Source organism: Tupaia chinensis, unplaced genomic scaffold (assembly GCF_000334495.1).
Source record: "Tupaia chinensis unplaced genomic scaffold, TupChi_1.0 Scaffold000550_1, whole genome shotgun sequence".
Classification (NCBI taxonomy): domain Eukaryota; kingdom Metazoa; phylum Chordata; class Mammalia; order Scandentia; family Tupaiidae; genus Tupaia; species Tupaia belangeri.
Genome location: NW_006160062.1, coordinates 315,476 through 343,035, shown reverse-complemented (window position 1 = coordinate 343,035; position 27,560 = coordinate 315,476). Strand labels below are relative to the sequence as shown.

General features: G+C 41.0%; 1 protein-coding gene across 2 annotated transcripts in view; it reads left to right on the top strand.

Annotated features, from left to right (window-relative positions):
- The window catches only part of LAMA3 (laminin subunit alpha 3), a gene marked incomplete at its 5' end in the record, with an annotated part of 299,569 nt that overhangs the window by 166,375 nt on the left and 105,634 nt on the right, over positions 1 to 27,560 (top strand). Inside the window, 9 exon segments of one of the 2 annotated variants that reach the window (XM_014591287.2) lie at positions 4,268 to 4,428; positions 9,342 to 9,450; positions 11,103 to 11,200; positions 13,676 to 13,820; positions 15,486 to 15,612; positions 15,691 to 15,830; positions 18,320 to 18,435; positions 19,660 to 19,871; positions 20,785 to 20,989. In XM_014591287.2, the coding sequence (XP_014446773.1) occupies positions 4,268 to 4,428; positions 9,342 to 9,450; positions 11,103 to 11,200; positions 13,676 to 13,820; positions 15,486 to 15,612; positions 15,691 to 15,830; positions 18,320 to 18,435; positions 19,660 to 19,871; positions 20,785 to 20,989 (1,313 nt within the window). 2 annotated transcript variants of the gene reach the window in all.

Genomic DNA, 27,560 nt, shown 5'->3' with positions numbered 1-27,560 from the left:
ATCTCTCTCCAAATATATATCCCAAATTTTTCTTGAATTTCTCTATCTCCCTTCTTCAATATACCTTCATCTTTCCTAAAGATCTCAGCAGTAGCCTTCTAATTAGCTCATTCACATATGCCCTTGCCTGCTGCACCTCCACACCCATTCTCCATATTACAGTCAGAACACTTATTGATAGAAATATTCTATCAATCATCACTGTTTCTTCCAGCTCCCTCCCCACCACACACACATAATTGCTCTTAGGATAAACATTTTAAGATGGACTATAAAGCTGCTCCTCCTATCTCCCAATTTTATTATACCCCTCTTGCTCTCTATTTCTTGGCTACTGTGGTCGACCTTCAGACTCTTGAACATGCATTATATGCGATCTACAGCACTATATGTGTGGGGTAGTCTCCTGTTGCAGGCTGTCTTCTCTGCTTAAATGCTCTTCCCTTTCTTTGTGGCCTAGCCATCTGTTCCTTGTTTTTAATGCTTAGTAGTGCAGGCCCTTGTCATACATGTTTCAATAGCACCTCTTCAGAGCGCTTATCACACATGTAATTCCACTTTGTATTTGTCTAATTATTTAATTACTTGATGCAAGTCTCTCTGAAGGCAGAGATCATGTCCACTTGCTTGGTAGACTGTCATAAAGTAGGGTACTCAATAATATTTATTGACCTAAGCACTTAAATCCTCATTTTGACATTGGACATGTTAATTATCCCTCTTAGTTTTGTGGAAGCAACAGATTTGAGAACCTACCAACTATGTCTCAGCATGTGTCTGAGCACCAGACACTATGCACATGCCTGTGGTCTGGGCTGGCTGGGTCTCTGGGTGGATCATGGCATGAAGACCCTATTGTAGGTGGCTCTTTCTCTCTCTCTTCCATGGAGTAAATGGATGGATAAACTTAGAAAAACAAAAGATAACTGATAACAGCAAGCAGTAAGGTTTCTGTTTGCCATCTTTTATATCTTTTATCTGAGTTCCTCAAAACCTGCTCCAATAAGTCTTCTAAAAATCAATCCATAGGACTAAGAGTAGGAAGAATAGTAGAAATTACAATGGAGTAATGTTAGAACTTGCTATCAATAATAACTTCTGTAAGAAAACTCGCTATATCATTGACCTGTGTGTATTGTGTGGTGGTGAAAAGACAGAAAAGCCCTGATTTGGAGATGCCTGGAGGAGAAATGCTGGTAGTGATTTCTCCACACAAGCCAGTGACTACCATATTTTACTCTACAACACAGTCAGAAAATGGTGTGGATAATCCACATTTTTCCCCTGAGGCATATATTTCTATTATTGAAGTGATAGAAACATCGTTGTGGAAAATAGCATTAGTGTGCTTCTGTTTGAAGCTGTTCAAAAGGGTCAGTGACTGTGAATTTTCTAAAGGCAAGAAGAGAGAGGACAACTTCAACTATATGTGTAGTAAAGCCCAAGTGGGCCTGAGCTTTCATGCTGATGTGGGGGTATACTGCAAAGGAATATAGTTCTAATAGTAGTTCAGGCATCAAATATGCATCTTTAAGAGGACTTCAGAATTCCATGGAAAATCACATTGTGGAAAAAACTATTTTTTGCACCAAAGTAAACTTGCACTTTAACTCCATTTTTTCATGAACCATTTGAAGTCTCCTCAGATGCTTTGTCACAGAAATTGCACATCTAGGAATCTTACAGAAATAGCAATAGGCTATATGTATGATGACCATAAAGCATCAAGTCCTGTAGGAAAAATTAGAGGCAACCTAAGTGCCCATCAACAGGGGATTAGTTAAGTAATTTCATATTGATACTGAGGAATGATAGGCAACCAAGAATGAAACATATCTGTATGTATGATAAAGATACACCAAATACCATCAAGTAATAAAAGCAATTCATGGCAAAAAAAAAAAATCACAATTTTACTCATCTATATTTACATAATGTTTATTACATTCCACATACAGTTGTGAGAGCTCTACATGTACTAATTTGTTTAATCCTCATAACAATTTTAAGAGATAGGTACTACAGTTAACCATCATTTTACACAGGAGGTTTCTGAGGCATAGTGATTTTTAAAAATTATTTATTTATTTAATTCCATTTGTTATTATTATTTTTTTATTTGACCAGAGAGAGACAGAGAGAGAGAGAAAGGGAGAGGGAGAAATTAAGGCACCAGGTCCGGGTCTCAAACCAAGGTTGGCCATGTGGGAATCCAGCACCCTTAACCACCACGCCACCTGCTAGCACCAAGGCATAATGATGTTAACTCACCAAGAACACACAGCTGGAGGGTCTCATTCCACATCCCAAGCTCTTAACCAATAGCTGATATCAGGAGGGGGTACACTGTCCCTGTAAAAGGCAAGCAGGTAAATATTTTTGGCCTTGGGAGCCATACAGACTCAACATTATATTGCAAAGACATCCCTAATTGCTTCCTATGATCTCAGTTTTTCTTTACAAAGCAAAATGTTCATGCATATGTATATTTGGCATAGAAAATGGACTGAAAGTGTGAAAAACAAGCTATTAACAGTCATTATTTTAGGAGCATAGTGTCCTATGTCATGTTTACATTGTTTGCATTTATATAATTTAAACTTTAAAGAACAGTTTAAAAGCTTCAAGACACATTTCCATTCTTTTAATTTACCATTGGTAATTAAAAAAATTTTTTATACATTTAATCACATTATTTAGCTTACAAAGTGAACATTTCAATATATGAACATTTCTCCCCAGTCCAGTTGATCAAAATATCTTCGACAGATAATACCACACCTCCCCGTCCCATCAATTCTCTGCCTCCATATTATTGCTTCAAGTTTTGGAGTGTCTTTTGCCTTGAGAAACAAGTGGCTAAAAGACCTCTGGGTAGAAAGAGTAGAGGCCCTATAACAATGGTTACCACATTTAGAAAATAAAAATACAAGATGCCTATTAAATTTGAAGTCAAGAGAAACAATGAGTAATTATCTCAATTTCAAATTTAATAAGGTGTTGTGTATTTTATCTTGCAAGCCTGCTGGTAGGACCATACTTCTTACTATGATGACACATAAAAATACCTCCAGGGTGTTTTCTCAGCTCTGTTTTCACCATTTCATATGTAAACATAGCTGGTACATTTCACATGTGAATGACAGTATCTACTTTGGCTCTCTGACAGATGGAACTGCACCTGCGGTTGTTCCATTTGTTATTATTATTTTTTTATTTGACCAGAGAGAGACAGAGAGAGAGAGAAAGGGAGAGGGAGAAATTAAGGCACCAGGTCCGGGTCTCAAACCAAGGTTGGCCATGTGGGAATCCAGCACCCTTAACCACCACGCCACCTGCTAGCACCAAGGCATAATGATGTTAACTCACCAAGAACACACAGCTGGAGGGTCTCATTCCACATCCCAAGCTCTTAACCAATAGCTGATATCAGGAGGGGGTACACTGTCCCTGTAAAAGGCAAGCAGGTAAATATTTTTGGCCTTGGGAGCCATACAGACTCAACATTATATTGCAAAGACATCCCTAATTGCTTCCTATGATCTCAGTTTTTCTTTACAAAGCAAAATGTTCATGCATATGTATATTTGGCATAGAAAATGGACTGAAAGTGTGAAAAACAAGCTATTAACAGTCATTATTTTAGGAGCATAGTGTCCTATGTCATGTTTACATTGTTTGCATTTATATAATTTAAACTTTAAAGAACAGTTTAAAAGCTTCAAGACACATTTCCATTCTTTTAATTTACCATTGGTAATTAAAAAAATTTTTTATACATTTAATCACATTATTTAGCTTACAAAGTGAACATTTCAATATATGAACATTTCTCCCCAGTCCAGTTGATCAAAATATCTTCGACAGATAATACCACACCTCCCCGTCCCATCAATTCTCTGCCTCCATATTATTGCTTCAAGTTTTGGAGTGTCTTTTGCCTTGAGAAACAAGTGGCTAAAAGACCTCTGGGTAGAAAGAGTAGAGGCCCTATAACAATGGTTACCACATTTAGAAAATAAAAATACAAGATGCCTATTAAATTTGAAGTCAAGAGAAACAATGAGTAATTATCTCAATTTCAAATTTAATAAGGTGTTGTGTATTTTATCTTGCAAGCCTGCTGGTAGGACCATACTTCTTACTATGATGACACATAAAAATACCTCCAGGGTGTTTTCTCAGCTCTGTTTTCACCATTTCATATGTAAACATAGCTGGTACATTTCACATGTGAATGACAGTATCTACTTTGGCTCTCTGACAGATGGAACTGCACCTGCGGTTGCGTGTCCCGCAGGTTGGCCATTATGTGGCTGTGGTGGAGTATGCCACGGATGCAGACCAGCTACTTTTAGTTGATGTGAATCTGAAGAGCCCTGGGTCTGTTCTGGCAGGCCAGGTGAACATATATAGTTGCAAGTACAGGTAATTGATCCCACTCCTGGAGAAATTCCTGTAACAGAACAATTAGGAAACCTGCCCCGGGAATTTTGTTTTTATTTGCATTGGAAAGTTTTGATTGCTTGTTGTTTGTGTGAGGCGAATTTTGTGTAATCCAAGATCATTCCTAGTGTATATAAAGAGTCTTCTATGTGGGCATCATTTTAAAAGCTGAATACTGAGCCAGCTTGATGGTGCAACAGTAATATGCTGTTCAAGTAAAGCTGAATCCCACTGAGAGATCACAGATTCTGTTCCTCATAGACCTGTACACATCAGACACCTGCACCCATAATCCTGGCTAGTCGGGAAGGCTGGGGAGGATCAAAGTGTTATACCCTGTCGAGGTTATTTGTCTTTCTTTCTCTATTTCTCTGAATGAAAGAAATAAACCTCTAAAAAATTATATTCTCGGGGACAGCAGGCGATGAGATGGTTGCACTGGGCTCACACATGGTCAACCATGGTTCAGGTCCCAGACCTGGTGGTCCTGTGGAAGAAATAATCACAATGTTCCTTTATTTCTCACTTTCCCTTTCTCTCTCTGTCTCTCTCTGGTCAAATTGTTTTTTAATGATGATAATAAATAAAATTAAATGATTCTTTAAAAAAGTTATATTCTCTACATAGCAAATCAATTCAGATTTGCAACATCTTTCATTCTCTGTCACCCTCTATGCCAAGTGCATGGATGCACAAGGAATAAGACTTGTTCTCAGTAATGCTAGAGGTGCACACCTGCCTACACAGCACACCTTCAGAACTAGGGATAATTAATGTTTGATAATTGTCAGGTGAAAAAGAATTTGACAAAGGACTTTAAAATTTTCCCCAATAAAGTTCTCTTCCATGAAGTCTGACAAGGGTTTATTAAAAATGATTTTCTTTGCATAATATTTCAAGATACATGCAAATGTACTGAACATGCTTTAATTAAAGAATCAGCACAAGAGGTTTCCAATAGAAATGAATGGCATAATAACAAATGGCTCTGAAAGTCCCCCAACAGACAGTGGAGAATTGCAAGAAACTCCCTGGTCCTTGGCCAAGGCCTTGAATATTTTATTATTTCTATTTTCATGCTGCTCTTTGTCAAAACCATGATGACCTAAAGTAGTTGGACAATTTTTCTGTTGTAAAAATGAAACAACTTATGAAAAGAGCTACTTGTAATAGCTTAGAATGGAAACTTTTGAGGGACCAGCAGACGGCATAATGGGTACATTGCTGGATTCCTACATGGTAGAACATGGTTTGAGTCCTGGATCCAGTGGCTTAAAACTCACACCGGGTACATGTGCATGCATGCCTGAGATTCTAGGAGGACAATAGAGGAGAAGAGATTGCAGCATGACCATCCCCTGTAGGGAATGATTTCTCGCTTTCTGTTTCTCTGAGAGAGCACATGTGTTGTGTAGCAAAAATCTCTCGCTGAAAAAAGGGTGAAAACTTTTGAGACTTGATGGATTGGTTAAATGAACTTCATGTCTACAGCAACACTAAACAAGCAGATATAAAGGTTTTGTCTCTCGGAGTGATGATGAGACAAAAAAATGTAATTGTATTTGCTTTTTAAATAAAATATATAGAGAAAAACAGAACCCTCAATAGAGTCCTGTTATGCTGCAATAACCCCACCAACAGTTATCTAGCTAGCCAGAACTATAGGTGTGTCCATCATACCCAGTTCAGACTAGAAACTGACCCAGAACCTTGCCATACAGCCCCAGAATTGTGCAGTGGTACCCTATTGCCTGTGTTACTGCAACTGGGTCTTTATTTGGATTTAAAATAGAGGCACAAGAGAGGCCTAGGAGAGTTCTCCAGAACATTGTCATTATCTGAAAATATGAGAATATGAGTTGTCTCTAGAGGAGACACCAGTGACCATTGGAATGTACACGCCTAGGTGGATGGGTCCTCAGGTCGCCTGAATCCTGGGCACTGTTGGCCACAAAGCCTTCAGCAGGGCTTCTCCATACCCTGTCATCCAAGTCCACTCACCAATTCATCTCTCCAAGTCTTCCCACCTATCAGATTACATTGCCTAATTCCTGTTTCACAGGATACTAAGTAGAGACAACTAAGGGGACAGGAGGAAATAATCACAATGTTCCTGATGACTCTCTGAATCATCTCAGAAGAGCTCTGAGAATGTTTATGCCAAAGAGAGGAGTAATTTCAAAATCTAGAAAGGACACCTTTCCCTGGTTCCATGAGTGTTGCTGATGATGCCTGAATGGAGTTGAGGGAGCACTGCATGACATTCTGTAGATCATTTTGGCTCTAGACATGACAATGCCAACGTTCTGTTTTTTTGAGTTTTTATCATTGGAATTCCAGAACAATACTGCATTAGACTAGGAATCAGTTTCATTGTATTTAATCATGCCCAGGAAAGTCCCATCATATTTCTTCCCTGGGCCAGAATATTTTCTACCTTGCCAGTCATGTCAACAAATGTAACTAAACGGGCAACCAGTACTGCAGTCCAGAAAAACATGGTGCGTTTGGAAAATATTTGACCCCTGAGCACCTATCTCAAAGGACAGGCCTTTTCATGACTGCCACATCTCCTATAGAATTTTGAACTTTTCTCAGCATTTCTCATGTGAGTTTTAACTTACCTTGTAAAAAAAAAAACCAAAAAAACCAATGTCCTGACAGAATAGTAATGGTGATAATAGGAGCACCACTTTTCAAAACAGCGAGATGATAAATCAAATCTACTCTCTGTAAGAGAGGTGATTATGAATGATTTAATCATTAATCCTAATGTTAAATAAATCCAATTAGTACTGTTAGTCCAGTTCTTAGTAAGAATTTAATACAAGATAAGCATAAAACTAAGTCTAAATAAATCACCTACTGTAGTTCACTCCCAGGATTATGTATGAATCCAAAAGGCATGTGCTTTAATAAATACACATGCACAGGCACACACACACACACATACATACATACATACACACACTTGGAAAAGAAAATAACCATTTATTAGGTTTCTAATCTATGCCACAAACTGCTTGCCTTTTTATATATTTTATCTCATTTTAATCCTCACCAGAGAAGTCATCGTTAGGAACCAGCAATTAGCATAATGGCTATGTTGCTGGACTCCCACGTAGTCGACCGCGGTTCACCATTCCGGACCCGGTGACTTAAAACTCACACTGGGTGCTTGTGCGTGTGTGCCCAAGATCCCGAGAGGAGAATGGAGGAGAAGGGATTGTGGCATGACCATCCCCCCTGGGGGGTGATTTCTTGTTTTCTGTCTCTATGTCTCTCTCTGTCTGTCTGGTGAGTGCACGCGCCCTATAGCAAAAACCTCTCCAAGAAAAAAAAAAAAAAAGAAGTCATTGTCTAAATTATTTCAAATATGTATCAAAGGTGGTCATGTTGTTTTAATGTCACTAGCCCCAAATTATATTTAGACAGGAAATTTTCTAGAGAATATGAAGTCGAATATATCACTCAAAAAATGCCTCCTGTCCCAGCCGTGAGAGTGTGCACTGGTTGATACTGCTACTTGGCAGATGGAGGCTATGTAGGAGGCCTGGGTTCTATTTGTGACTCATCCTATATGCCAGGTATAGGGGGCATTCATGTAATTCCAGCTACTCAAGAGACTGAGGCAGGCAAATCATGGCGCAGTGAGATCATGTTTAAAAGAAAAAAATTTGGGGGGACCAGCAGTTAGTGTGATGGCTATGTCACTGGACTCCCATGTAGTCACCATGGTTCGAGTCTCGGACCTGGCAGCTTAAACTCACACCGGGTGCGTGTGCGTGCGTGCCCAAGATCCTGAGAGGAGAATGGAAGAGAAGGGATTGTGGCGTGGCCATCCCCCTTGGGGGATCAGTTCTCGCTTTCTATCTCTCTGTCTCTCTGTCTTTCTGGTGAGCGCACGCCCCCTATAGGGAAAACCTCTCCAAAAAAAGGGAAAAAAAATTTTAAAGTACTTTTTAAAATGAGTTTTGCTATTAGCCTTGCATACTTTGGTTCAAAACTGAGTGTTTAAATTTCCTGAACTCTGTATCTCACCTGATGGCTTAGAGGGAAGGAACACCAGTGGTAGAAATGTGGAAGGAAGGAGGAAGGGGAACAGATTGAACTTCAAAAGCAAACTCTGGGTTTTCCACAATACTAAATAAAGCCAGTTATACTTACTGATTTGGCCTGAGATAGTCATCATGAGGCTCATGGGTCACATTAATTGTGAATAGTCCCAAAAATATTGGCAAATTTCCAAGAAGGCTGTGTCCTAGGGATCTGCCATTCTGGACCTTGGGGCTTATTCTCCCATTAAGTATTGGGAGACCAAGTATTCCATCAAGCCTAGTAGACAAGAAGAGTGTAGATTTTGTCCTAAGAAGTAAAGCACCGGCCACAGACAGAAGGTTCTTTTCCCCACAGAAATTGTGGGCTGCATCCTTCTTCAGCTCCCCATGTAGGACAACTCACTATTTATTGTTCACTCAGTGAACAATATAGAGGTAATGCAATCCCAGCCAAAACTTAATAAGCTTTTAAAAATATATAGACATAAACAAATTGCTTCTAAAATAGGATAGGCAAAACAGAAGCATACCAGGAGAAACTGAAAATCAGTCAGCACCCATAGGGAGGAGCACAATGGCGGAAACTCAGAAGTTAAGCTTACGCAATGGTCTGCAATGTCAGATCCACATGGGAAGGGTGGGTTTGCATCCCAAGGTCTCCCAGTATTTGTGTGCCTGTGAACCAGATGGGCTGAGGCTGAGGAATATCATGGTATAAAGACTCTATTGGAGGTATTTTTTTCCCTCTCTCTCTTTCTCCCTCTCTCTCATGAAAGAAAGAAATAAATCTTAAAAAAAAAAAAAAAAAAGAGAGACAACTCTTATTCCTTCTTGCAGTGTTCTCTGCCGGAGCATTGTGGTTGATGACCTAGGTCGCATGGCTGTGTATGAACTATTGGCAGATGCAGACATTCAACTCAAGGCACACGTGGCTCGATTCTTTCTGGTATGCTTCTGTTTTGCCTATCCTATTTTAGAAGCAATTTGTTTATGTCTATATATTTTAAAAAGCCTATTAAGTTTTGGCTGGGATTGCATTACCTCTATAAAATTAACCTGTGAAGAATTACTAGTTTAATGTTTATTCTTTCCATCTAGAACCTGACTTGTCTCTTGATGTGTTAGGACCTTTTTATATTGTCTAATAAAATTTAGCCATCAAATCTGAACACATCTCACAAAACCCTACTTCATTAATTTTTATTCAATGTTATCATTATGAATGAAATATCTATTGTCATTATGTTTCCTAGTTTATTATTATTGTTGGAGTATAAAGTGCCACTGATTATCGGTTGTTTTCATTCCCATTTAACTATGGTACTGTCTCTATTAGCTTCTTGAAAAATTCCATCAAAAATTTAAAATTTATAATCACATAGTTTAAAGAAAAGCCTCTATTTTAAAAGGAATACTCGTCAGTTTCTTAGATATATATTGTTATGAGTTAAAATATTAATTGTGGCAGATTAAATAACCTTCACACCCACCCTTATAATGACACAACTTGAATATTAATAATTCTGATGAACAGAGACAGAGCAATCTGGCTAGGAAGGGATGTCCAGATTACTGCGAATATCTACAGGAATGCAAGATCATCTAAGTGTGAAGTAACTTCCTGTTCCTGCTAATACTAAGCATGTATCACCCTGTGGAAAATTCCAGGCTAGTCTATACTGATGTATTTCAATATCTGTGTCTGCCAGTATTAAAAAGTTTGAGTTTGCTCTACAGAAGTAGCTGGATTTCAGATTTAAAAAATGATCATTATTAAATCATGGCTCTGTTCTTAAACTTAACAATCCCAGTGATCCTAACTTCTTCAGCTTTAGAAATTATAAGCAGGGCAGAATCTTCCTCTTTTAAGCATGGGTTTGCCCTTTTGAAATACTCAAATGTCCTTCAGAGGCAAGTCTGGCTAGAGTAGACTCTCTAGGAGGGCAGGGGTATTTTCTATCCTGGTCCTCCAGCCTCCGTGGTGTTCAGTAAAAAATTTGGTTGTTACTAAACTAGTTTTGCACTCAAGTAGTAACACAGTTTTGATTTAAAGTAAAATACATTGATAAGTCAATGATTCAGTTTTTTATGTGACTCAAAAGCTAGCTCTGAAGATAGTTTCTTCAACGAAGTCCAAATTTGGCTGAGATATGAGTTATTCTTTATCAATAAGGGTTATTTCTAGCAGAAGGAATTCCTTGTTTTGAACAGCAGGCTCTCTGGCCCCTCACCACAATCCCTCCTGTTCCTCCCAAGGCATCTGAAGGAGCCAGCACTGGCCTGTGGCAGGAGAGGAAAAACAGGCACCAAAAGTCACTGAGAAGTGTCCATTTTGAACTTTCATATACTTTGTTCTCAGTTTGATTTATGTAATTATTCCAAAAGGATTTAGTCAGTGATCCCATATGTCAAAAGAATTTGATGTGCATCATGATGCCGTAGGGCCTGCCATCCTGCAGTATCTATTACTTTAAAATAATGATTAATTTTTTTCTGAATGAATTATTTACTTAATAGCTTTATAAAGAGCGTGTGGTACCCTACCGTTGATTTTGAGGATAACTGTGATGTACTTTTTGTGTTATATTTGCCCAATAGCATCGAATTTGTATCATACCAATTGAGGAATTCTCAACTGAATACATGAGACCTCAAGTTCACTGTATTGCCAGTTATGGACGATTTGTTAATCAAAGGTAATACGTTCTTTCCTTCTCCTTCATTTATGCTCTGAGTGATACAGTGATGCCTGTAGGGTTGAACATTTATACTTAACTTCAGAAATGATCATAAGCAAAGTTGCTAAAGTCTAGTGATGGAGTTCTCTCTCTCTCTTTTGAATTTTATTTTGCCAGAGGGCACATGAGCTCATCAGAAAGTGAGCTAGCACGCCCTATAGGGAATGGTCCTGCTGCAACCTTTCCCTCCTTTCAGGATTTTGGGCATGTTCTCACATGTGCTAGTGTGTTTCTCAAGCCTCCAGGTCCAAGACTGGAACTTTGTCAGAACTTTGTCATTAGCCATGTGGATCTAACTTCTTTAACTACCACACCCTGAGGCTGACTCTGGTGATGGGTTTAAGAAAACAAAGACAAAAACAAAAACAAAACCAGCTAGGTATTTCACCCCTGCAATCTTCCTGAATTCAGTAATATCAGGAAGCTGACACAGAGGCAACCAGGAAGTGGTTAAACCAAGCCCCTGAGGGCAGGTAGCCTGAATTCTTGAGTCCTTAAAAGGCTTACATTGTTCCAATCCTTTCATCTCTGTGTCTGAGGCTCTTCATTTAAAACACTATGAAAGAATGGCCTTAAAGAAGCCAGCACTGGCCTGTGGCAGGAGAGGAAAAACAGGCACCAAAAGTCACTGAGAAGTGTCCATTTTGAACTTTCATATACTTTGTTCTCAGTTTGATTTATGTAATTATTCCAAAAGGATTTAGTCAGTGATCCCATATGTCAAAAGAATTTGATGTGCATCATGATGCCGTAGGGCCTGCCATCCTGCAGTATCTATTACTTTAAAATAATGATTAATTTTTTTCTGAATGAATTATTTACTTAATAGCTTTATAAAGAGCGTGTGGTACCCTACCGTTGATTTTGAGGATAACTGTGATGTACTTTTTGTGTTATATTTGCCCAATAGCATCGAATTTGTATCATACCAATTGAGGAATTCTCAACTGAATACATGAGACCTCAAGTTCACTGTATTGCCAGTTATGGACGATTTGTTAATCAAAGGTAATACGTTCTTTCCTTCTCCTTCATTTATGCTCTGAGTGATACAGTGATGCCTGTAGGGTTGAACATTTATACTTAACTTCAGAAATGATCATAAGCAAAGTTGCTAAAGTCTAGTGATGGAGTTCTCTCTCTCTCTTTTGAATTTTATTTTGCCAGAGGGCACATGAGCTCATCAGAAAGTGAGCTAGCACGCCCTATAGGGAATGGTCCTGCTGCAACCTTTCCCTCCTTTCAGGATTTTGGGCATGTTCTCACATGTGCTAGTGTGTTTCTCAAGCCTCCAGGTCCAAGACTGGAACTTTGTCAGAACTTTGTCATTAGCCATGTGGATCTAACTTCTTTAACTACCACACCCTGAGGCTGACTCTGGTGATGGGTTTAAGAAAACAAAGACAAAAACAAAAACAAAACCAGCTAGGTATTTCACCCCTGCAATCTTCCTGAATTCAGTAATATCAGGAAGCTGACACAGAGGCAACCAGGAAGTGGTTAAACCAAGCCCCTGAGGGCAGGTAGCCTGAATTCTTGAGTCCTTAAAAGGCTTACATTGTTCCAATCCTTTCATCTCTGTGTCTGAGGCTCTTCATTTAAAACACTATGAAAGAATGGCCTATCTCACACTACCTTGTAAGAACTAGCTAATGGTTTTAGTAGGGTTGCTTTATATTATCAATAGATTAAAATATAATTCATAGACATAGTTATGAAATCTTGTGTGCATAATTAGACTGTAGAAATCACCAAGATAATACAGATCTGGCTGTACCTAAAAAAAATATGTGTATTTGTTCTTTTTTACAGTATCAACATTTATGTTTAGAGATGAATAATGTTTTATTGCATTGAGCTCATTTTAACAATTAACATTAGTTCTGGAAAAGGCAGTTTTGATAAGTTCTGTCTAGCGTACTTTACTTCAAAATTGAGATTTTCTTTTTATTTGAATTAATTGTGTTGAGCTGGTGGCTGGAATGTACTTGGCCAATAGACGGCACCAAGTATGAAGTTCTCTAAAGTCCTGTGGTTTCCCGTACTGGACCTCTTCTGATGTTTACACAGTTCTCTGCTCACATGGCCCATGTGTCTTCTCTGACAGACAGTTCTGCAGTTTGGCTTTATTTGTCAAAATTAAATTTTAGATCCAGCCAGTCAGTGGTATGGTGGTTGGGGTGGCTGGATCTCACATGGCTGATTGCATGATTTAAGCACTGGACTGGTGTGGGGCACACACTAGGCACATGTGCTGTGTGCTCAGGATCCTGAGGGTGAGGAGAGATGGAGAAAAGGGAATGTCGTGTGACATTCCCTATGGGAGGTGCTTTATCGCTTACCCTTTCTCTCTCTCTCTCCAATGAGTGCATAAGCCTTCTGGTAAATTTAAAAAATAAATAAAATAAAAATTTTAAATATTATATTTTTCAGTGCCACCTGTGTCTCCCTGGCTCATGAAACTCCTCCAAAAGCATTAATTTTAGATGTTCCAAGTGGTGAGCCTCTCTCTCCTCTGCTCCAGGATTCTACACCTTCTGCCAGTATTGTTACTGGAATCACCCTGAAGGCACCACAGGTAGAACTCCCCTCCAAAGTGCTACTTATACATCAGGGGCTCTCAGAGTGTGACCCCCACATTAGCAGTATCCAGTACTTGGGAATTTGTTAGAAAGGCAGACTTGCAGGGCCCACCCCAGACCCACTGAATCAGAAGCTCTGGAGGTAAGGCCCAGCTGTGTGTTTCAACAAACCCTCTGGGGGGTTCTGATGCCCCTAAAATTGGAGACTCTTCACTTTCACTGTGGAGAATCCCAGAAATGCAGGCATCTGGTTAATTTTGTCTATGACTATCCCAGACTGATGTGGTCTTGCCCTCCTGAGTTCTTCCACATAGTCATTTGGAAATTTTTCAGGGCCCATTGTGATCTCTCAGATTTTCATGGACTGCTGCTGTTTAACCTCATTGACTTTATAAGTTCTTTTTCCAAGATGGGTTCTAAGACTTTTTGAATAGCTGTTGTGGCTAATAAGCTTTTTTATATTCTCCACTGTTCCAGCACAGTACCTTTCAGGTAGAAAATTCTTAATAAACATTTATTGATCGACCATTTAGAGGACAAAGGTGATGTATAATGTAATATAGATTTAATATTATAGTGAAATATGATATGGTCTACAGTGTAAACTATAAAATCACAAAGTGTTTTAGTTCTGACTATGGAAATATACTTAATGTTTTAATGAAAATGGACAATTACTAAGTCCTAGTAATCTCAAAGATGGTTTGTGTCAGTTCACATTGCATCAAGTTTGGAAATGAACAGGTCTGAGAGATAAAAAGGAATAGTATCTTATGTGGGAAAGGAGCCTGGACTAGTAGGGGGAAATGAGTTGAGATCAAAATTACAGAGTTCTGGTCCTGGGTTGGTATCAAATTAGTGTCTGATCTTTAATAAGTTATTTACCTTCCTTGAGTCATGGTTGTCATCTGAAAGCTCACATTGTGAGGCTTTCTGGGGAGAGCAGGGTTCCCACTCAAGCTTGAGCAGAAGGAGGAGTGAGGTTCTGGTTTTTATTATGGTTGGTGGGAATGGGGAGAGTACCGGCGAAGTCCAGGATGAGGGCTCCCTCTTCTGTGGTTTGGAATTGAGTGTTTGAACTTCCCACCCATGCTAAGGGAGGCAGACTCTTACTGACTTATCCAGGTATATACAAAAGGCCTGAAGAGAATGATGAGACTTGGCAACTCTCAGTGGGAAAACATCAAAAATGGAGTTAGACTCTCAACTGCATGATTTTTATGAGTAGTCCTGCTACGAACATTCTTGTACACCCTTTTGGGAGACATATACATTTTGGATGGGTAGGGGCTGAGGAGTGCAATTGTTCAACCTTGATAAACACTGCTAAACAGTTCTCTAACCTGATTTAACAAATTACCACTGTTTGTCCATCTAGCAGGTGAGGAATGTTTAGTACATTTCCAGTTTTTGTGTTAGCAATAATGCTGCTATAAAAATTCATGTGAAGATATGGAGGATGTTTAGTTTGTTTCCAGTTTTTTGATTGCAAATAAGACTGATACAGATATTCTCATGCAGGTTTCTATGTGAATATAGGCAGGTATTTCACTTGGGTAAATATCTAGATTGTTTTGTTTTTAGTCTCTAAATACTCTGTGATTCTAATTATTCCTAATTCTTCAGCTTGAAAGTTTTATGTGTTTTCTCCCCTCTCTTAGAACCAAGTGACCCTGAGAGGACACATACCACACCTGGGCCGATATGTCTTTGTCATCCATTATTATCAAGCAGACCACCCGATGTTCCCTGCACAGGTGTTTGTGGACAGAGGGCAGCCGCTGTCAGGTGAGCTGAGTGAGCAGGCTCCGCCTCCCATTGTCCTTGAAGTCATGTGACAGGACTTCTTCTCTCTCCTCTGTCTAGGTTCCTTCCGTGCCTCTTTTTGCCCCCATGTGCTTGGCTGCCAGGATCAAGTGCTTACTGAAGGCCAGATTGAATTTGACATCTCAGAGCCCGAGGTGGCTGTAACTGTGAAGGTTCCAGAAGGAAAGTCCTTAGTTTTGGTGTGTTCTGCTTGTCCTTCAATTTTATTCTCATGTCTCTGCTTTGGCTGGTCACTCTGTGTGTCTGTCTGACTAGTGGCAGCAATTCTTCCAAGGAGTCACATGAGGAGCCTTCTAACAGCTCAGGGAATATGCATCTTAATGAAAAAACTGTGCATGGATTTCAAAATTTGTTTTGCATGAAATATAAACTTGTACTTTATTTTTCTACAAACTTTTTGAAACCCGTTCATATTTATAGAAAATGTTTAAATTTTACAGGTATCTTTTACCATAAACAAACAAACAAACAGAAGGTGACAACTAAAATCAAGGGCACTAGGAGTGATAAAGAGGAAGCACATCGTCTATCTACCAGTCCTTGTTTCCTCCTTATCTGACTGTTCTCTTTCTCCAAAGCATTTCACACACTTTTCTTCTTGAAACTTCTTTTGGCTTCTACATCTATTTTCTCTCAGTTATCTCCCATTTTCTCTAGTTCTCCTTCCATGACTTCTCTTCTTTTGTCTCCGTATCTTGGAGCTCCTGTGTAGTCCACACTAAACTCCTTGCTATATCATCTATCTTCAGATAGCATCATCCATGCCTTTGATTCCATTCTTCTCTGTGGGAATGACATCCACATCTGTAAATGTATTGCTGATATTTTCTGAACTCTAAGTTGATTACCTGGCCATCTCCTGCCCATCTCTATAGCCAGATCTCACAAGTACTTCAAACTCAGCTTGCTACCTGAACAGTTCTGGTCCCTCTACCCTGCTCAATACCTTCAGTGTTGGTACCCAGTGGTCTGCCCACTGCCCAGAGTCATGAGGACTGCCTCCTCTCTGCCTGCTCTGCTACTGTGATTTGTCTCCGTGGTCTTCTCCCTCTGCCTTGTCTTTCAGATGCATCCAATCTATTTTAGTCCCATTGCCTGCCTGACCATCTTTCTCCAAGTGACTGGGCCAAGTTGTCCTGCCATGGTCTCCTTTCCTCGGTTCCACCTTCCTCTAGTCCATCCTCCATACTCCTGGCAGTTACCTACTGGCTAAAGTGGATCTGATCCAGCTACATTATTCACCGCCCTTTCTGAGTTCCTTGCCACTGGCAGGAAATGGTTCACGTACTTCCCTCGGTCCCTGTGCTTCCCCTGCATCCAGGGTCCTCATGACCTGCTTCAGTTCTTTAAGTCTCTCCTGTTGTTCCCTTGTTCCATGCCTCCCTCTCCCCCACCTCCCTTTCTGGCCATACTAACTTATTCTCAAGCTCCCAGATATGCCATTTCCTTCATGCTGCTAGGCTTTCTCACACTCTCCTTTTTTTTTTTTTTTTCTAAAAATGTATGCCCACTTTGCTACTTAGAGAAATCTTGCCGATGCATTATCCCAGCTCAGAATTGATTAACCTCATATATAAAGCCTTCCAGGGAGCCTGGAAGCATTGCCCATGCCCTACTCTGTGACCTTCCAATTCTAAGCTTATACCTCCTTCTCTCTCTGAGGATGTCATCTTCCCAGGGAACAGGAGCCTGACTTCGTTCATTGTGTCTCATGTGTCTAGAACAGTGACTGCCACATGGGTCTCGACAAATGTTCACTGAATTTAATAACACCAGAGCATTAGGCTCTCTGTAAAGTGTAAGTTGGTGAGTAGTCGACAAAGACATTTAAGAAATTCCTCAGCATTTGTTATAGTCATAGTCTGCTTTATAAAGGTACAGAGAACTAGTGATATTTATAAAGACCAGGGCTACAGTTATTCATGGAGGAGTACTAGGTATGATATAAACTGCAGGGACAAGCCATAGTATAAGGGTCCACGTTAGTTCTACTACTTTGGTTTGCTTACCTTTAAAGAGTACAAAACAGTGGGACCAGCAGTTGGTGTAATGGCTATGTCACTGGACTCCCATGTAGTCAACCACGGTTCGAGCCTCGGACCTGGTGGCTTAAACTCATGCCAGGCGTGTGTGCGTGCATGCACCAAATCCGGAGAGGAGAATGGAGGAGAAGGGATTGTGGCATGGCCATCTCCCCCGGGAGGTGATTTCTTGCTTTTTGTCTCTCTGTCTCTCTGGCAAGCACATGTGCCCCATAGCAAAAAATAACCTCAAAAAAAAAAACAAAAAAACAAAAAAACAAAAGAGTACAAAACAGACATCTCCGGAGATCCAGGGGAATTCCGGGCTTGGATCACAAGGAACCCTGGCCATCCTAACAGGCTCCTACTGTCCTTAGAGTCCCCTGCTCCAGCCAGCACTAGAGGCAACTACTTCTCCAAGCAGGTGTTCCAAGGGGTATCCCCAGTGCTCATTGTTCCCTTCATAGCAGGGAACTTTTAACCTGCCTTAGGTTGCTCTCATGATTCCTTTTTCATAAATCCTGCTTCATGTGGTCTTGGGTTTAACAATAGACAACACTGATCTTGATGAAGAGAATGTATAATGAATAGTCTTAGGTGTGCCCCATTGTTGGAAATCCAAACACTTGCTGATGGGTTTCTTTTAGGTCCGTGTTCTGGTGGTGCCTGCAGAAAATTACAACTACCAATTACTTCACAAAAAATCAGTGGACAAGTCCTTCGAGTTTATCAACGATTGTGGAGAAGACAGTTTTTATATTGAGTGAGTATCTCTGTGTCTCTGATTGCTAAGAGCTAGGACAGCCCTGAATATGGGCTCCTGCTGTTTGCGCCTGCAGATCCACTCTGCCCCCTCATTGGTTTCCGGAGGAACCCAGGAGCTCCAAAGGCCCTGGAGACAGATGCCTCCTGTACAGCAAGTATTAAGAGAAAAGGCTCAGAGGTCAGACAGCTTCCAGGAGCTCAGCTGCCTTATCTGTGAAATGGGGATTCGGCCCAATTGGTTGAGGGGTGGTGAGATATAGATAAGGATTCCAGGACACAACATTCAACAAATGTTGACAATTCTCCTAACCCATAACCATTTTATTATATTTATTTTTTTTATTTTTGAAAGTTTATATATTTTTTTCTATGAGAAAGGGAGAGAAAGAGAAAGAAAAAAAAAAAGGGGGACCCCCAACATGCTGTGATTCACTCCAGTCTCAGCTAGCCTGAATCATGGGCATGTGTGTGCACCCCTGGCATGCTCGGGGAGGCTTTGAACCTTGAATCTGAGGGCCTTTCCACCTGTGTCCAGTTGCATTACCACTGGACTATCTCCTGGTCCCCAATTTGTCATATCAAATTTATTATATATTATACAGATAGGTGTGCTTTTCAAAAAATATTCTCCTTTTGAGGTAGAATTCTCATACCACATAGTTCATCCTGTAGGTGGATTTTCACCCGTTTGTTCTATCCACCCAACTTCCCACTGACCAGTCCTATGATGTCTCCTCCTGGAGTGGATGGTTGGGGCCAGGGTGGCTGTGACCAACTGATCTCAGGCTGAAGCATTTTCCATTCTTCCCAGAGCACCCCCTGAGACATTGTTAGTTGGAGGCAATGGTGGAGTAAAGACTGGGACTATTTCTTTTTACTTTTTCTTTTTCTTTTTCGTTTTTTAGACATTTTTGCTATAGGGCACATGCACTTGCCAGAAAGACAGAGAGAGACAGAGAGACAGAAAGTGAGAAGTCACCCTCCAGGGGGGATGGCCACGCCGCAATCCCTTCTCCACCATTCTCCTCTTGGGATCTTGGGCATGCACGCACACACACCTAGTGTGAATTTAAGCCACTGGGTCCAGGACTGGACTCAAACCACAGTCGACTACATGGGAGTCCAGCGACATAGCCATTACGCTAACTGCTGGTCCCAAGACTGGGACTATTTCTGGACATACTTTCCTGGTATCACCATGACTGGTTTTTTGTCTCTGCAGCCCTCGGACTGCCTCCAGATTCTGTAAGAATTCTGCCAGGTCCCTGGTGGCCTTTTACCACAATGGCGCCCTGCCTTGTGAGTGCCACCCCACTGGGGCTGTGGGCCATCACTGCAGCCCTGAGGGTGGGCAATGCCCCTGCCAACCGAACGTCATTGGGCGGCAGTGTACCCGCTGTGGAACCGGCTACTATGGCTTCCCACTCTGCAAGCGTAAGTACACAGGCCCAGTCAGCAGAGGTCTTCTGAGGTTCCCAGTGGGATGCTGCTCATTTAGGGCGGAGCTTCTTGATTTTCACTGTGCTGGAGAGTCGCCTGGAGATCTTGTGAAATGTAGATTCTTATGGGCCCTGAGACTCTGCATTTCTAATAAACTCCAGGTGATGCCCCTGCTGAAGGTCCATGGACCATACTCTGAGTAGCAAGGCTCTAGAATTTAACTACTTGTGATTTCTATGCCATGTGACTTATATGCTTAACAAAGCAAATGAGTGTTAATAGTCTTTATTGTCAGAATCTTGGACAGCTCAGTCCCCTTTCTACTAGAAGCCCCTTCAGTATTTGCAGGGGCACACAGACATACCACTGCCTGGATGAGAAGCTCTTAGACTTTCATCCGAGATCCATTCAGTGGCCCAAGATGTAGGGTGAGCCCATGTCATGTGGTGGCAGTGAAGAAAGCAGTGGCTAGACAGTTCCCATGCAGAAACCAGTCTCTACTCTAGTGAGGGGTCCACTGCTGCATCATGCCCTGACCCTGGGCTCTGGACCTGCATCACACTGAGCTGAGGTAGAGAGGTGCTAAGGAGCCTGTGAGTAGCCCCCTCCTTGCTTGCTTCTAGAATCTTCTGATGAACTGGAGGCCTCATGCTAGAAAGATACATTATGGTAGCCTGGTGGATTCCTTTGAGCATCTAGCTTGGAGCCAATAGGTCCAGGGTCCACACACTATGTCCACCACAAGTACTTGGTGTGGTTGGTCTTGGCCCTGAGAAACAGGCCTTTGGTTGAAAACAGTTCTCCCACACCCCTTGGGAGCCTCCAGAGATCCTGGCGGTTGGTGCAGTCCCCCTGGAGGTCAGGCAACACCTCACCCTCACATAATGTCTCATTCTCCCCTGGTCAGCATGCAACTGTGGCCGACGCCTGTGTGAAGAAATAACGGGGAAGTGCCTCTGCCCTCCTGGCACAGTCAGGCCCCAGTGTGAGGCCTGTGAAATGCATTCCTTCAGCTTCCACCCCCTGGCTGGCTGTGAAGGCTGCAACTGTTCCAGGAGTGGCATCGTTGGAGCCACCACCCCAGAGTGCGACAGGGACAGTGGACAGTGCAGGTGAGTTCGGGTACATTGGCCTGTCAGGTCCTGTCATGCAGAGGGAAAGGTGCCATCTGTCCACACAGTGGTCATTGTTACCTCCCACTCTCCATCTGCCCAAGGAATGCATTGTGTTGGCCTCAGGGTGGAGCTTCTTAGTCAGAATAGTTGGAGTGGGTGGGAGTTTGTTCTCCTCAGGCTCAGGGTAGTAGGGCAGAGCCTGCAGGGCAATTGCCAGTTATTTCAGGTTAGAAGCAGCCTTGCTCTTCACTTGCTCTTCATATTCTTTGTCATGATACAAAAGGCAGGAAAGTACTGTGTGCATGACTAAGTTATTAGTGTCTTCCATCTACTGTGGTCCTTGTGGTGAGCACCTACTCATTCATGTTTAGGTATGGGCTGCAAATCCTCATTCCTTCTTCTAGGTTTAGCTGGGAGTGTTGTGAAGGACAGCTCATAGCAAAGTCTGAAGTCCTTGTCCTGATACTCTTACTCACACAGGCAGAATGGCAAGTGACTGAGGTTGGCTGGAAGTAGAGAGGGAGGTAGGGTGAGGGGGTGACAGCAAAAATTCTTACTGGACAGCTTGACATGAAAGTTGGATTGCCCTCAAGAGACCATCAAGCAGTCTCTGCACAATAATTAAGAGACAAGTAACAAACATTGGCTCAAGCAGATGCTAAGAGGTTTGGCTGATATCACATAATTTTAGGTGACAAGCCTTATCTTAGTAGGGCTAGTGTAGCTACAGGGGCCGAAGACAAGGTTCTAGTTTCCCAGAAAAGTGTGGTAAGAATTAGATCAGGGTTTATATGGCAGGAAAGCTGAGCTGAGCTTCTAGAATTCAGGCCAGGATGGCAGCAAGCGGGAGAAAGCATAAGAGTCATCATCCATCCTACACCCTCTTCCATGCCAGACATACATATGTTTTGAGGTCTGTGGCTGTGATTTGGGCATGAGAGCCTGCCAGAGAGGTAGCTGCTGGTGACAGGCCCTGACAACTCTAGCTTGAAGGTGGCTGTATTAGTTTCCCATGGCTGCTGTAACAAATTATCACAAACAACGTGGCCTAAAACAACAGAAATGCATTCTCCCACAGTTCTGGCAGCTACCAGTTCATAATTAAGATATCAGCAAGTTGGTTCTGGAGGCACTGAGGGAGAATCTATTCCAAGCCTCTCTTAGTTTCTGCTGTTGCCAGCGGTTCTTGGAGTTCCCAGACTTATTGGCTACATCCCTCCAATCTACCTCTGTCACATGCTACTCTTCTTGCATCTCCGTCTTCACATGGCATTCTCTCCATGTGTCTGTGTGTGTCTTTTCATTCTTGAAAGGATACCAGCCATATTGGTTCAGTGCCCACCTTACCCCAATATGTCCTCATCTTAACTTGATTGCATATGCAAGACCCAAAGTTACGTTCTTAGGTATATGGAGATGCGTTTTAGGGTATGCAATTCAGTTCTCTATAGCAGTGATGTCCACTAATGGTAGACCCCTAGCTGTGCCTTTAATTGTTGCCTAGCACCTACCCAGTTGTTCACACTACTGGGCCCTTATCAGGAAACTGAGAGAAAAGCTGAGTTATGGAACATTCCAAGTCTTTAAAACACAGATATGAGTCCTGCCTTAATCAACCAGATGTGGCTCCAGAGGGGATGCCTGTATTTAATCAGAGGAAGCAAAGGAATCAAAAAGGAATGGAAGCTGATTTCAGGGTGAAAGAGAAGCAGTAGAATTCACTGTCTGAGAACTATCGGGGGAGGGTTTTAAAAATAGCAGGGATGATAACTGATACTAGAGACAGTATGGGGGGGGGAGTCATAAGGAGTGGGTAATTGGGGGATGGGAGGGAGGGGATCAAGGAACACAAAACAAAAATATTTAAGAAATACAAAAATGAAAAGTTATCTGTTGATAATGTTTATGGTAATTTCTCTGACTTGACTAATATGCACTGTATTTATGCTAAGAAAGCATGTTGGAGACTGTCAAGATATACAGTGATTAAATGTAAAAATAAAAATAATAAAATAAATAATAATAAAAATAATTATTAAGCATGAATAATCTAACAAAAGGGAGTAGTTAACAAAACAAATAGATTGCTACAAACAGAACCTCACCCAGTTTCTCTATGCTGCCATCATAGAAAAGCAAAAACAAGAAAACTTAAATGATTTTAGGGTCTGGAGAGTGGACAGTGGACAGTGGGAAAATACAACACCGTGTAAAGCTGGGCCCACATGGAAAGTTTCTCGGTTTCTGTCCAGAGACTTCGCTGAGTATGCCCATGATTCAGGGCTGGCTGAAGCTGGAGATGAATTCACAGCATCAGGACCCTATAGAGGGTGGCGGAATGCTGTCTCTCTGTGTCTGTTTCTCTCTTTCTCTGTCTCTCTTGCGCATGGAAGAAATAAACTTATAAAAGTTTTTAAAAGATATTTCTAACTAGGGGTTAAGTGATGGCACCATGGTAACACAACTGAACCCACAAAGGAAAGGACCTTGGTTTGCATACGGGGTGTACATGCCTGTGATCCAGGGCAGCTGAGGCTGGGGGTGGATTGTGGTATGAAGACCTTGTTGGACTTGCCAGTCTCTCTTTCTGTCTTTATCTTTCTCTCTGTGTCATTGAAGAAATAAATATAGTTTTAAAAATGTTTAAATCGGTTAAGGCACCAAAAGATGATAGATGTGTTTACCATAGTATTTTAGATAAAAATTTAAGAGTTTTTAACAAACTCTCACTGGCCAATGACAACTTAATAGACTGGAAAATTTTTAACTGAGGACTGAGAAATGTTATGTAGTTTTGTCCAAACCTGACGGCATCAACAGGAATAGAATCCTATTGCCTGTTTCATACTTAATCCAAAATGTGGAACTGTTTACTTTGACATTTCCAAAGAGACTATAATGACCTACGGGTTAACATACCTATCCATGATCAAAGTGGATTTGTCATAAAAGGGCCTTTGGTGGATAATGTAAGAGAAACTTTCAGTTTTTAACACTGCTGTAAATTGCAGAAGTTGCCTGTGGTAATAACAGTGTTAATGCTGTGAAAGCGTTTGATTGCCTGAAAGGATTATTTCCTTATAAAATATTAGAGAAAGACTACTTTTCTTCTCAGTAAATTTCCTAGTGAAAATGAACAATATGTTTAGAGGGATCTAAAGCTCATGTTTAAAAAAAGAAAAAAAACTGATCAGAGATGCCTGGAATTTGCAAGAAAGGAAAAACAGCCCAATCTTTGCCAATTATACTGCAGTCTCTTTTGCAGTTGTAAGAATTATCACTAGTTACAAAATCTAAGACTTGGAATTTTCAAATTGTGTTTGGCTATTTATAAAGTTTATCATGCTAAAAGAAAATCAAACGGTTATAAATATTTATCTAAATAATCTAAATAAATAAATTTAACATGAATAGCAAAAGAAAACTATCATGATGTCGACCACTTTCAAGCTATTTTAAGATTTTTTTTAAAAAGTTTATTTATTTGCTTATTTAGTTTTCCATTAGAGAGAGAGAGAGAGAGGGAGAGAGATGGAGAGACAGCACTCTCAACAGGGTCTTGATGCTGCAAACTGCCCTCGGTTTTACCCAGCATGGCAGGCAGATCTCCAGCTGCGAACCCAGTACACTCCCATGCGGGCTAGTCTCACAGAGCATGTTTTACCTCTGTGCCATCATCCAGTCCCTGTTTTGAGATTGACCGAATGAGAAGGCACTCCACCTGAACATCCAATGAAGTCACTTGCACAGCTAGGCTTTTCAAAAGAGCAGTAGCAACAGAAAAGTTTTGGGGGTGACCTCTGTTTCAACCAGTCCTCAAAGATTTACTAGATGTTTGTGTTAAATGAAATAAAATACTAGAAAATGTCATAGACTTGGCGGTCTTGGAACAAAAGTGCCTCTAGCTGGGGATAAATCCAGAAGTCCTTAACGACTTAGAGAGGTGATTCCTTTAATATATTCACTGAATAATAGGAATGGAGCCAGCTTGACAGCATGTGGGTGCTGGGCAGGTGGTGACCAGGGAGGATGAGGCTTCCATTGCATAGAAAAAGCTCACAGTTCTCACCTATACATCCACTGTCATTACTCTTCATCGCCTATAACTCTAGTCTTTCTCTCATGTCTCTGAATGATACTTCTCTGGGTGTTTCCCTGTCTCTGTTTCCTCTTTCTGTTTCCAGACTGATAGACTGTGTGGTATGAGTTTGCACACAGTTGCATCCTGTCTCTGCAATTCCCTGCTGGTTGACCTGAAGCTTGTTACTTGTCTCTGTGCTTTAAGTCTTCATCTGTAAAATAGGGATACTAGAAGTACCTCATAGAGTTCTTGAGAGGGTCAAACATTAGGCAAACACACTTAGAACAGTGCCTGACACACACCAAGTGCCCAATAAGTATTAGCTGTTAATATGATTTTCCAAGGACACAGCCATCTATCTTCGTCCCTCGAGATTCCCTCCCACTCTCCTACTTTAGCCACCCCAACTCCTTGTTGGCTCCCAGATCAGTAGCTCCCATCCTGATCCTTGATGGCCATCTTATCCCACCTTCACTGCAAAGCAATTCAGCCTAGATTGTTTTATTGCTTTACTTGGGTAGCCTTGACAAGTCCCCTAAAGTCTTTGGGCTCTTGCCTTCTCAGTATAATGAAAGATTACCTTGGATGGTCTTTAACTCCAAATTCTATAGCTCTGGTCCTATATCTGAAACCCATGTCATTATCTTGCCTTTCAAGCCATTTCTCCCTTTGGATTTAAAAAAAAAAAAAAAAAAAAAAAGTTTTATTCAATAGTGTTAGCCTCTTCCCAGTCCTCAAAGACTGAAATCTGAGTATCTTCTTAGAATAAATTCGTTGTCCCTATAGCCAATCGGGTATTCATTCTGGCCACAAATATATTATTCTTCCTTCCTTTCCATGGCTCTCTACTGCCAGTACCATCCAGGTTAAGTCCTTTTAACTCCCTTGTATTTGAACGATGTTGAACTCTCCTAATCGATTTTTCCTTTCCCCTTTTTGTCCTCTCCCTTTCTCTCTCTTTTTTCTTCTCCTCTCCTCTCCTCTCCTCTCCTCTCCTCTCCTCTTCTCTCCTCTCCTCTCCTTTCTTCTCCCCTCTCCTCTCTTCTCCTCTCCACTCTTCTCTTTTCCTCCTCTCCCTTCCTCTCCCCTTCATTCACTTTCCTTCTTTTCCTCTCCTCCCGTCCTCCTTTCCTTTTTTCCCCCTTAAAATAAAAATAATATGCTAAATACACAATTACAATGGGAGTTTAAGGCTGTTTTCTCCATAATTTTGTCACTAATATGTGATACTATTAGTTATAAAATGTGAGACAAGTTAAATATATATATGTTTATATCTACGTATATATTTATGATTGTATCTTCTTGGTCTGTATTTGTTTTTTAAATTCATTTCTTCAATTAAAGAGGGAGATGGAGGGGTACTCCCAATGGTGTCATCACACCGTGGTCCCAGCCTCAGCCAGCCAGGATCATAGGCATGTATTCTGGGAGCCCTCAGATGGTGAATCCAGATCTTCCCAAATGGCCTTAGCATCACGGGGCATTGTATTACCATTGTGTAAATAGAACTGGCCTATTTTTTCTTCTTTTCTTTTTTTTAATGAAACTGAAATAGCTTCCTCAGTTTCTTGTGAGTTGGTTTTGTTTTGGAATTTTTTTTCTGCTTTGAATTCTATGCTTTCAGATATCAATATGTTTTATTGCTCACACTTTATCTAATACCTACCTCAGTGTGGGCACTGTACTTCATGCGGCAGGCACACGTCTGCAGTCTCTAGGAGAACCAGTGCTAAACAACCGTGACACAATGTGATGAGTGCTAGTGTGTGCGTGCTGTGTGAACACAGGATTCTGCACGGCAGCACCTCCATTGCATCACTACCTGCTTGAGAACTTTCTTGTACTTCTCATTGTCTAACAGGACAAAGGCAAACCTTTCCGTGGTAATCCAGCCCCCACTGCCCCTAATTTAAGCCTTTTTTTTTTTTTCTGTTTTCTTCTCTGTATTGGTTTCACTTCCTCTGAACATTTTTCTTTCCTTCCTTCCTGCCTGCCTGCCTGCCTTCTTTCTCTCTATATTTCCTTCTTTCCTTCCTTCTTTTCTTTTCTTTCTTCCTTCCTCCCGCCTTCCTTCCTTTCTTTCTTTTTTGTCATTAAATAGGTATTTTTAATATATTTTTTAATTTCAAGAAAGACAGTTTTAGCTTTAATAAATCAAAAATCAAAAAATGTTAAGAAAATTTTGCTTAAGACTTAAAGCCAGGAAGCAGGTTAGGATTCTGTTCAAATAGTAGTTACATGGACCTGTAGACAATTCAAGAGAAGACAAAAATCCTTATCTCTGGACAACAAAGCATAGAAAAAGATCAGTATTGTTTTTCTTTCTTTTTTCCTTCCTTCCTTCTTTTCTTCCCTCCCCTCCCCTCCCCTCCCCTTCTCTCCCCTTTCCTTTCCTTCCTTCCTTCCTTCCTTCCTTCCTTCCTTCCTTCCTTCCTTCCTTCCTTCTTTCTCTCTCTCTCTTTCTCTTTCTTTCTTTCTTTCTTT